Genomic DNA, 11065 nt, shown 5'->3' on the forward strand with positions numbered 1-11065 from the left:
CTGTTGTGTTCAGCGTGTGTGTGTGTGTGCAACACGTAGACTCTATTGTCTGTTTTCTGATCGATTGCCTGCTGTGCCCCTGCATATATCACATTGTTTGTATGTATCCAAGTGTGTGTGTGTGTGTGTGTACTCTTGTCATGACTGTTATCTGATCCGCACTGCTTGTGTGTGCGTCTCAGCAGCCTACCCCGCTGCATACGGCCAGATCAGCCAAGCCTTCCCCCACCCTCCACCCATCATTCCGCAGCAGCAACGAGAAGGTAACACACACACACACAAACACCATTCACTCCTAAATATTCATACATGCTACAAACATTTACTCATATTTACTTCACGCCTTTAATCCACTTGGCAATATAGTCCTTGAATAAACACCCACGTTCAAAAATGTTCACAGTCCTCACTTTGTTTTCAGGCATGGTTTCACCTCTTACCAAAAGCACAAATATTCAGAAAAAACCCACACTAACAACAGAGTACAGCACACAGAATCAGCCTGGATTGATCAGACTGACAAGCTTGAACTCCCCTTTTTCATCCTTTTAAAACAGTCGGTGGAGACAAGTTGAAGATTAATTAATAAAGCAAAATAAAAAAAAAAAAAGAATATTTATTGTGTCAGGTTATGATGTAGTGGCTGCCTTTGCTGGCTGTAGGGTAACTCACTTTACTACCATTACTGGGTGTTTAAAACTGAGCTGTAAACCTACTTATGAACTCAATGACCTCCAGGCTTGGGACACTCATGCTTGGGACCGTACTGCCCTCTTGTGGAAAATAAGCCAAACAATGCAAATCTTTTAACAGCTGTGGCACCCCAGAGGTTACCATTTAAGCATTTAGTGGTAGCTTTCAGGATAGGGGATACCTGAAAGCTGTGAATACTGAGACTGTGAGGTTTTCCATTATCGCTGAAACTGTCAAACCACCCGAGCGCCCAAAACTCAACTACTGACTGCGTGCTGAGATAAACTTGGTTTGAACTTAGTATTTTTCATCAACATTAAATATAAAAAAAACATCCATAGTTATTACTTACTAAGAGTTTAACTCTCAAAAGCTGATGTTGGGTGTGTTTCACAGGAGAGGAAATGATTTTGCAGACTGGAGCTTTAATGTTGCATATTTGGTAAAACAGGCCTCTGCTTCATCGGGAAATAGAACAAATTTACTCTTACATAGTAAAGAAAAGGCAGAAAATCTCACAATTGAGAAGCTGAGGAACTTTGGTCATTTTTGCTCCAAAAATTACTTTTAATCAAAAAGTGGCTGATTAATAATCTAACTTGATTCAGCTTTTGTGTGGTTTGATTAAATATTGAAATGCCGCAAAATCCTGATTGGTGCATGGTGCACGGACATTCGTGACATCACGTTTTTCCGACAACCAAAAATCAATGAGAACTCAAATACAAAAGTGTCATGAAACTGTTGTAACTTTGGCGGAAACTTGTGTGTTTATGTAGGAACAAAAATTGTAGTAAGAAGCTAACTGGCTGTTTTCTCGGCCTTTAAGTACACCTTGACTGAGAATATGCGAATGCTATTTTATCCACTTTAATTTTTCTTCTCTCTATGCCTTTATTATTTTTTTGTATTCCTATTGTTTTGCATTTCCTTCCCATCATCACAGAGTCTATTCCTGCCGCTGTCAACCTTTTATGCCTCTCTCTCTGTCCTTGTCTCTCTTTGTCTGACCTTTGCCCCTTTTCTCTTTTTTCTCCCCCATCTCTCTCTCTCTCTCTCTCTCTCCGTTTCCGTGTGCAGGACCAGAGGGTTGCAACCTGTTCATCTACCACCTCCCTCAGGAGTTTGGGGATGGAGAGCTGATGCAGATGTTCCTGCCTTTCGGTAATGTCATCTCCTCCAAAGTGTTTGTGGATCGGGCGACAAACCAAAGTAAATGCTTTGGTGGGTAAAAACAACCAAACCAAAAGATTATTGGTTATTTATTCTGATTATTCTTTTTTACTAATCACCTTCTTTACCGCAGTCAACACCCCTTTTTCCTAACCTCTCAACACCCCTCCCTTAAATAAATGAAAACAAAACAGTGGAGCATTTATCTACAGTAAATCACTGACAGTAACTCTTTTGAAGCTCTTCTATTTTTTGATGAATATTTCTTTGATATATAACTGTTATAACACATCAATAGTCAAACTGATCATGACAGAAATTAGTTCTGTTTTAATGTCAAATTTGCACAGTTACATTGCCACTGTGCTCTTTATGACATATAATACAAATGCTGACTCTCAGTCTATAACTTACTGTAAGCAAAAGCAAGGCATGCTAAGAATATAACAGTAGCTCTAGCATGCAAAGACAGAGAACTGCTGTCGCACTTTATGCCACTGACAGCACAATTTAGCCGAACGTATAATTATGTGGCAAATTATAAATGGATTGTGGAGAATATTTAATGGAGAGTCTGTCAGGTGCAACCTATTCGCAAAGTAGCTTTTGCTCATTAATACAACACAAAATTAATGTTGTATTATTCATGTTGCAATTTGGAGAGGCAGGTTTTAATTTGTGATTTAATGCTTTTTCCCTTTCAAGTGGAAGTTAAAAACCGAAACTCAAAAATATCACAACCATATTAATGTTTTGGTTTTACATCCCATCACCAAGTTCATATTGTGATTTTTGTTGCATTCTGCGCTCTCTGTTGTGATCTATTGTTGTTGTCATACTGTGTGTGAGCAACATTAATGCTTGTAAAGTGCTTGGATCTTGTCTTGTTTTTAGTTTTAGTATGTACAGATGAAAGCATTTGATTCTTATTGTAAAGTTTTAAAATTACACATACTTGTGAAAGACTGCTTCATTTTACTGAACTCATCTTCACCATCCATTCTTTTGTAACCCCAATCTGTCCTTGCCTCTTCATCTAACCACATCCCTCTTTCTCTCCCCATTTTGGCCTTTCCCCCAGGGTTTGTGAGCTTCGACAACCCAGGTAGTGCCCAAGCTGCCATCCAATCAATGAACGGCTTCCAGATCGGCATGAAAAGACTCAAGGTGCAGCTGAAGAGGCCAAAGGACGCCAACCGCCCCTATTAGCCCCTGCCCCAGCCAGCCGCCTCCACCCTGGTGGCCGGGGCAGCCGTCGCACACAGGGAAAGACAGGTCAGACATCGATCTCGATTCATGTTGAAACATTTGTTGTCACTTTAGTTTGATGGGTAATTAACTGAACCAATGCATTCACAACCACTGCATATTACATTGACAAATGTTCAAATTGCAAGCCCATTAATGGCATTGCCTCATGTCGTTTCACTAACCTTTTAGAAATGTCATAAAACATTTGCAGATGCCTAATAACAAGCTGATCATCTGCAAACTGCGCGTAAAGAATAGTGATGAAGTTTTACCCCTTTGTTGATAGTTCAAGTATGCATTTGTAAATGTTAATTCCACCCGTGTCATTATGGCTCACTTTCAGTAATCTCTTGAGTGTGATGAGTAAGATTATATTAAGAATATAAGGTGTCACATATATTATTTATTATTATCACTATATTATGAAATGCTATGCCCTCTACCATGCAATGTATTTACATCTGGTTGAAACAAAAATAGCTAGAAGAGCATTTACTTCCATGTACCCTCCCCTGTTTGTAGAACAGCTTTACAGTAAGTGACCCTCTATGCAACCCAGAAGGTAAAAGATAATTGGTAAATGGTTCAGTGTGTTGCACACCGAAGGAATTGCTTTCAAGGGAGAGGCATTTATTACCCCTCAGTTGGGTAATTGTGCTGGTCCTCTTTGTCTCCTCCCTTCATCTGTGTGATGGAGAGTTTGGGCTATGTCGTTCATTCACCACTGATGACTTCATTCAAGGGCAACTTATCACCCACTCACAAACTAACTGAACCATACCAGACGTTGTCCCGAGGCAAATCACTGCAGGAAGAATAGCGCAATCTCATATGAATGTGTCACAAAATATGCAGCACCATTACTTTTGATATATAAAAACATTTTCAGAGAAATCATCTCTTCTCAATTCCCTTTTTCCCCTTTTCTTTTTGCCTGAGACTGACAGTTATCACGGTGTTTGAAATTTCAACTGATAAACAAGCATACTGCCATTTTTGAACTTGCCAGTTTTACTATTATTAGATCCAAACATAATAATAATAATGGACTATTATGGTACAGAGTTATTAGACTGACAAGTCCATTCAGACAGCAAGCTGGAGTATTAACTTCTAATGACACATGAGGGTTGAGGTGTGTCTTGATTAAAATCCCTTCATCGTTTCAAAAGCAGGATTAAACAGTTTGATTTGAATAAAAAACAAAACTTAATTGCTTATCACATAGGCGATTACAACAGCGTCACTGCCAGGGAGCTAAATTAATTCACTGCAGGTTGAGCACTGATTTGTTTTCAAAATTGTCTCAGCAAAATTATCTTTCTTTATCCATACCAGAACTTGGAGTCTTAGTGCTATCAAAGATGCTTTAGAGACAGGTGTCCTGTAAATATGTTCCTTGGCTCCATCTGCATGTTAATACATCAAGTCGAAACAGTAAAGCGTACTATCAACATTATTTATTTATCATTTATAATATTTATAAATATATATATATATTTAATTTTTCCTTAGTTTTCTAATGTACTGCAGAGATGTTGTCTCTTATGCAATAAATGTTTGTGTTTCTGTATAAATAAGTCCACTTATCTCTTTTCCTAATAAAGATCCTAGTATTAGTAATAACATTAATAACTTTATTTATATAGCACCTTTAGTACTTTACGAACAAGGTATACGGTTAAAACGGTAATAGGCAGCAGAGTTGCACAGTGCAGTTACATACTGTAGCAAAAGGGGAACCAAAAACTAGTAAAAGCACATCTAGTGGAAACAGAAATAAATAATAAGTAAATAAATGAATGACCAAAAAACTAGACATACATTCAGAACCAATAATTGTTGGATACTTAACAGCTTCTTTAAACACACTACTACCAATATCAACTGTAATTCTAGCGAAAACTACACCCAATACAAAGTAACAAGACCACAAGTCTACAGCCATGCTAGCAGTGCTGTGAGCTAAATGCAAACATGCTTACAATGACAATGCTAACATGCTTATTTTCAGCAGGTAGAATGTTTACCATGTTCACCATCTTAGTTTAGCCTGTTTGGTATTTAGCACCAAACACAAAGTACAGCTGAGGCTGATGTCTTTAGTTTTGCAGGTATTAAATCATAAAGCAAAGTACTGGACAATTAAACATGATGATTGCGCTAGCTGAAAAGTTCCCCTTACAATTCATTAAGAGGGGAACATAAATGTCTCTACCAAATGTTTTGGCAATTCTTTCAATAGTTAACAAAAGTCAACCTCATGGCGCCGCTAGGAGAACAGCCTTGGGATCACTAAAGTCATTGAGATACATCCTATCAAAACATAAATGTCTTTACAAAATGTTGTCCCAATCCATCCTGTAGGTGTGAAGACATTTCAATGAATAAGAGAAAAATTTGACCTGCTAGTGCTGCAGGATGAATAGCCCGGTGATCACCAGGGTCATTCTGATTCATCCACTGGGCACCGTGAATGTCTACACCCAATGTAATGGCAATCCATCCGCAAGTTGTTGAAATATTTCACTAAAATCTAAAAATGTCAACCTCATGGTGGCGCTAAGGAAAAGTCATGGGATTCCTAAAGATTTATCCTCTTGGGACCATGAATGTTTGTGCAAAATGTGATCCAATAGTTGTTGAGGTATTTCAGTCTGGACCAAAGTGGTGGACAGACCAACTGACAGATCGACCATCCCTGGAGCCACATCGCTAGTATGGCCAAAAAACGTTTAATATCACATGCATAACAATGTGCACGAAACAACACACTTCTTTTTGTTCCATTTTCCTACTTCCCGCTCGACTCAATTGATTTCTATTTCTTGTGTGCTTTCCAGGTTTTGTTGAGCTGAATCATATGTTGACTACTTGCTACCCGCCATTGAGTGCAAACTCAACATCTGGACCACTGAGGCTGCTTCAGAAACAGAGGAGAGAGAGAGAGCGATGACCGAGTCAAGGACATCTCCTTTTGGATGTACTAAAACTTTGGAACTCAGAGAGAATTTGTACCAGCCTGGTTAGCCCCAGGACCTTTTTTTTCTGCACACATATACACACCTCTTTCCCCCCACAAAACCCTGCTTGAATGACAGCTACCTTTTCTGGACCACAAAAACTTTTACTTGAACAATGAGAGAAGAAAAAGTAAAAGAAACTATATCAAACCTACTTACAATGACCAACCCCACTGAATTCTTAAAGGGAATATGGGCGTCAAAAGTCCAACAAGAACAAAACTTTTTAAAGAGTGAATAGAGGATTGCCGTAGGAGATCTTTCTGTCAGATGGTTTGAGTTTGTGGCAATTGACTTTTGAAGACCAATTTATAAGACTTGAAACAAGAAGGGACAAGAAATTCTCAGAGAGAGAACTTAAATAGGGAATGTGATATTTTCAGGACACAAATTGGCTTCGATTTGGGACGGCCATCTTTAGCTCGGAGTGCCTGTCTGTTTCCAGGGGATACCGCTGCCAAGGAGAGCCATTGCAACGGTCTCCAGGGAGTCTTACCTGTCATTCCTTAGTTGTTTTAGGGACCAAAAGACCAAACGTTTTTATTGCTGAAGACTTGTAGCTCTAATATACTCGGACCACTGCATCTCTTTCAGTCAGTGTTAACTGGTTGAGGAGTTGTACTTAAAAGACATGTACATTTCGAATATATACAACACATGTATATATACATATATATTGCTGATATGCTTTTTGAATACAGGCAAAACTATTTCAGATGGCCAAATGGGGTCTCTCACTACGCTAGTTTACAATTACTCAAAATGTTTATTTTTTTCTCTTCTCATTTTGTCTTGGGGTGGGGGGGTGGGGGGGATGGCGAGTGCATGGGAGGGGCTGCTCCGTATCACAGCCTTATCTTTTTTAACTTGACATCCTAACCTCATAGATAGAATAACATCAGAAACATTTGAAATATATGAACTTGTTTATATTTGCAGTACATATATATGTATAACAAGCATTCAAGCAAATGTATTCATATATACAGTATATATGGATAAATAGATATTAATCACAAGCAAATATATGTATTTATATGCACATATTTTATATATGTGTGTCTGTATATAGAACGGCTACTGACTATGTTGAGCTGTAATTTTTTGTAGATTTTAGCTAGAGTTTGAAACATTGCTCTGCTTGGGAAGAATCGCAAATCTGGCAGCTCCCAAAACTGCAGGCATTCCTAACTCTGATTACCTATATGCTGACACACAATATATTGCTAAAAGATACATGAGTGAGAAGACACACATGGTGTAAATATTATATGAAAATGCAAAAAGCCACATCTCAGTAGCAGGCTTTAAGAGAATCAGGCTAAATGATTTCAGAGGAAAAGGACAATTATCTTCGACTCTATTCCAAACATATCTTTGACCTTAAACACACACACACACACGCACACACACACACACACACACAAACTTCTCTTTGAAACTTGAACCAAAATGAATACGTCTCACAACCCTTGCTCTCTTTTGCATTCAGTCAAGTGCATGTAGCGTATGGGCTGTCACCATGTCAAGGTGTGCCTTGTCACCTGCAGAATCTGCCATCAAGCACTGTGCTCTCAGAAAACAAAAACAACAACAAAAAAGACTAAACACACTACTGCAAGCAGCCAACGCGCTATTATGATGTCAACTACAGCCAGATCCATATCATTTCTCAGCCATGTAGAGAGCTTCAGCGCATGTCCAATATAACAAACTGTCCGACCACTGTTGGTCAATCAGTGTCTTTGAAAAAAAATGCATTTAGAACTAATGTAGACTCATGCGATTCACTTCAGATAAAAGCGGGCATTAGGTAACCTGTTAGCACAGGTGCTAACTATCAAAGCTGTGTGCAGGGCACCTGTGACTACGTTCCACTGGTGGGAGTCAAAACTAGGGTAACGTTCAGAGGTGAGACTGACATGACGTGGTTTGATAAGACAAGTGATTGAGCTTATTGGACCTGGAATTAGGTTTAAATGGTTATGAAGGTGATGTAATATTGATGGATATGTTATAATGAGAAAGCTGAGCAGAATGAGGGAGGTTTTATGTACTTTCCCATCCAGCAGTAAATGTGCGGGTCTCTGCTGGCAATACTTGACATGAAGCATGTCCTTTAGAAGATGTTATATTGCCTTATGTTATATGTCCCCATACAATTAAATATAAACATAAAAGCATAATGAAACTGTAAAGTGAAGCAATAAGTATGAAAAAGCCATTTACTCATTACAACTACTGTATCACTGAGGCTGGTTTCATATTGCTTTAGCATACAGTTTCTCATAATAGTCTACAGAAACAGTATGAACACCTACCATATACCAGCAAAAGTTCAACAGAGTTGAATTTATTGGACCCTGTATTCAACACATATTCAGCTGGTGGAGATTACTCAATGAATATTTATATATATGAATATTTATAAGGCTATATGACACTTGGAAGACAATGCTTCCTGTTACTAGTTTTTCCCATAAACTGCTCATTATGCCATTTCCCTAGCGTCTATGTCTAACCTTTTTAGCAGATTGAATAATTTAACATTTACCTTCCAAATCCAGTGAGGCTGAAAGATGCCTCCACACAACCCAGAACGCCACACCATTTGTGTGTGTCACATAAGAATGGTCTGAACATGGCGTAAAGCCCTGAGCATGGCATACAGTGTAAACCAGATGACCATCATGATCTGATAGTATCCATGGTTGGTTCATACAAAATGTCTTGTACATCCACCTGAGCTGTCTTTGAGCTAACAATAACATCTGAAGCTAAATGTCACATGTCTGGTATCCCTGATCCCCTCACTGTGTGCTCTCTTTGACTGCCCTCTCCCGCCCCTCGCTGCTCTGAGAAAATTGAAAAGGGTGTCAACACGGTCTGTGCTTTTCTAATGGTTTGTTCGAGCAATCACTCATGTCTTTCACCTCGCCAATGTTTTCATGTCCAGTGAAATAAGGGAGGGGAAGCAGAACGACCACGGGAACTAGAATGCCAAGCACCTCTTCTTCATTTGCTCCAACTTTAAGCTGCAAGTTTACATGAGAAAAAGTAAAACAAAGTGTAGTGGTTCAAAAACAAGAAACAGAGCAGAAGTTTGAATATAAATATATATATAAATATATACATAAACTGATGAATATACTGTAAATTGTTTCTTTTTTTGCTCTGTTATCCTCTGTACATAGGTTTGCATATTTTATAGGACTTTTACTTCTATCTACAAGGACTGGATAAAGTACTTTAAATACTTAAAAAAAAAAATATATGAATGAAAACATGATAATGCTCAATAAAACCAGGTACAAAAAAAATAGTTGCTAGGATACGGTACAAACTGTAGGACCTGACCAAGGCATTTATCCAGAATACAGTCAGGGAGAGCATTGACCTCAGTTAGAGCTTAGACACACATTGACCTATTTTATAAAAAAAAATACTTTGATGGGTTCTATTCATTTATCTATTTGTTTAGATATTTATTTATAAGTCATGTCTGAGATAATATGCATGCTTTCATGGCATTATTTTTCTATGAGTTGGTACGTGACCAAATAGTTTTTATATGACACGCATGGGCCACTGTTGTGGTCCACAGATGATCATTGTTCCTGTCTACAGGACCATGCCTTCAGCTCTTCTTAGATGACGGAGAAAAAAACACTCCTATTGACCAAGTGATGTCAAAGACAGATTTTAAATCATTTATTTATGTTTATTTATTTATTTGTGTTTCTGTATTTATTTATTTGTGCTGTTCGTTTCAAGATCTGAGCTCTATTATTGCCACTGATCTGTTTGCTTGTATAAGTGCCACTCTGCATCACTACATCACATAAAACCACTTTAGGTGTTGGAAAACTGAATTGAACAACTTCAAAGATTGATTTTACATTTTCCTGTTCCTGATAAAACTATTCCAAACAATGCAGTACAATACTAAAGCCTTATGTATATTTGTAATTATAAATTCATATTCTTCTGTTCCAAAAAGTTAGCTTTGTTAAAAGATTGTTACAAAAGAGTCCAATTGGATGATTCCTCTGTCATTTTGAGTACTGTTTGCTTCCATTTTGAAACCTTTAAACAAAATGTAAAAAGGGGAAATTCCTAGTTAAACACTCATAAACCAAGTGTCCAATCAGATATGTAATCCCAAAAGAAGATATGCCTTGAGGTTACTATAAATTGCTGCTAATATCTAAGGAGCTAAAGTCTGACGAACTGCTAATCACTGATGGACTGCTTGCATAAAACGCCTGTTTTGATTTTTAAAACTTTATTCCCACCCTGTTTTGTATTGTTTGACAGAGCTCTGATCTTGTTCAACTGATGCGTTCTACCAAGAGCAAAATTCAATGAAAACTGCACTATCTCATCAAAAATAATCGAGTTACCATCAGTTCTTTCAGTGCTCTTATCAGTGGTTTTATTTCTAAAGCTCAGTAGTGTTGCTAGAATCACATTTTACTTCATATGGTTTTCAAAGTATTCTGGAAATCAATTTCCCAATTTCAGCACATATGGAGGGTGGGGAAATGAATGTTGCATATTAAGCTTTGCCAGGTTCTTGATGAGCTCAGCTTCTAATTGGGCAGTGCGCTTTAGGCTCCCGCCCCCGTCTCTCCAGACTGCACCATTCTCTGGTCCCCTGAACTCTTTTTTTGTAATTTTAAATGAATGATGCGTCTCAGCTTAGCCCAATAATAAAGCACAGTCTAGAATAAAGTGTCCTGTGTCGTGTCTTAATTACTGATAACATTACTGTCATCAAGTTTATCTCAAGAACATGTGAAGAGACTACTGGGGAATTTTGTAGAAAGATCTGGCATTGGATAATTATGCATTTAGGGATACTTCATTTTGGACATGTTAATCAAACTCACAGATTCTCAGTGAACAACTGGGTGTCATGATGA

At 38.0% G+C, this 11065-nt stretch overlaps 1 protein-coding gene across 5 annotated transcripts in view; it reads left to right on the forward strand.

Annotated features, from left to right (window-relative positions):
• The window catches only part of celf4 (CUGBP, Elav-like family member 4), an 87214-nt gene extending 76340 nt beyond the window's left edge, over positions 1-10874 (forward strand). For 2 of the 5 annotated variants that reach the window (XM_038696330.1, XM_038696332.1), the window contains exons 11-14: positions 183-263; positions 1774-1917; positions 2948-3141; positions 5961-10874. In XM_038696330.1, coding sequence (XP_038552258.1) covers positions 183-263; positions 1774-1917; positions 2948-3075 — 353 coding nt within the window. In that variant the 3' untranslated portion in view covers positions 3076-3141; positions 5961-10874. The remainder of the gene's footprint in view (positions 1-182; positions 264-1773; positions 1918-2947; positions 3142-5960) is intronic. The other 3 variants (XM_038696333.1, XM_038696334.1, XM_038696331.1) reach the window with 2 other exon arrangements.
• Positions 10875-11065: the final 191 nt, after the last annotated feature.

The sequence above is a fragment of the Micropterus salmoides genome, unplaced genomic scaffold (genome assembly GCF_014851395.1).
Source record: "Micropterus salmoides isolate LMB-PRFRI ecotype aquatic unplaced genomic scaffold, ASM1485139v1 Ms_hic_scaffold_4, whole genome shotgun sequence".
Lineage (NCBI taxonomy): Eukaryota > Metazoa > Chordata > Actinopteri > Centrarchiformes > Centrarchidae > Micropterus > Micropterus salmoides.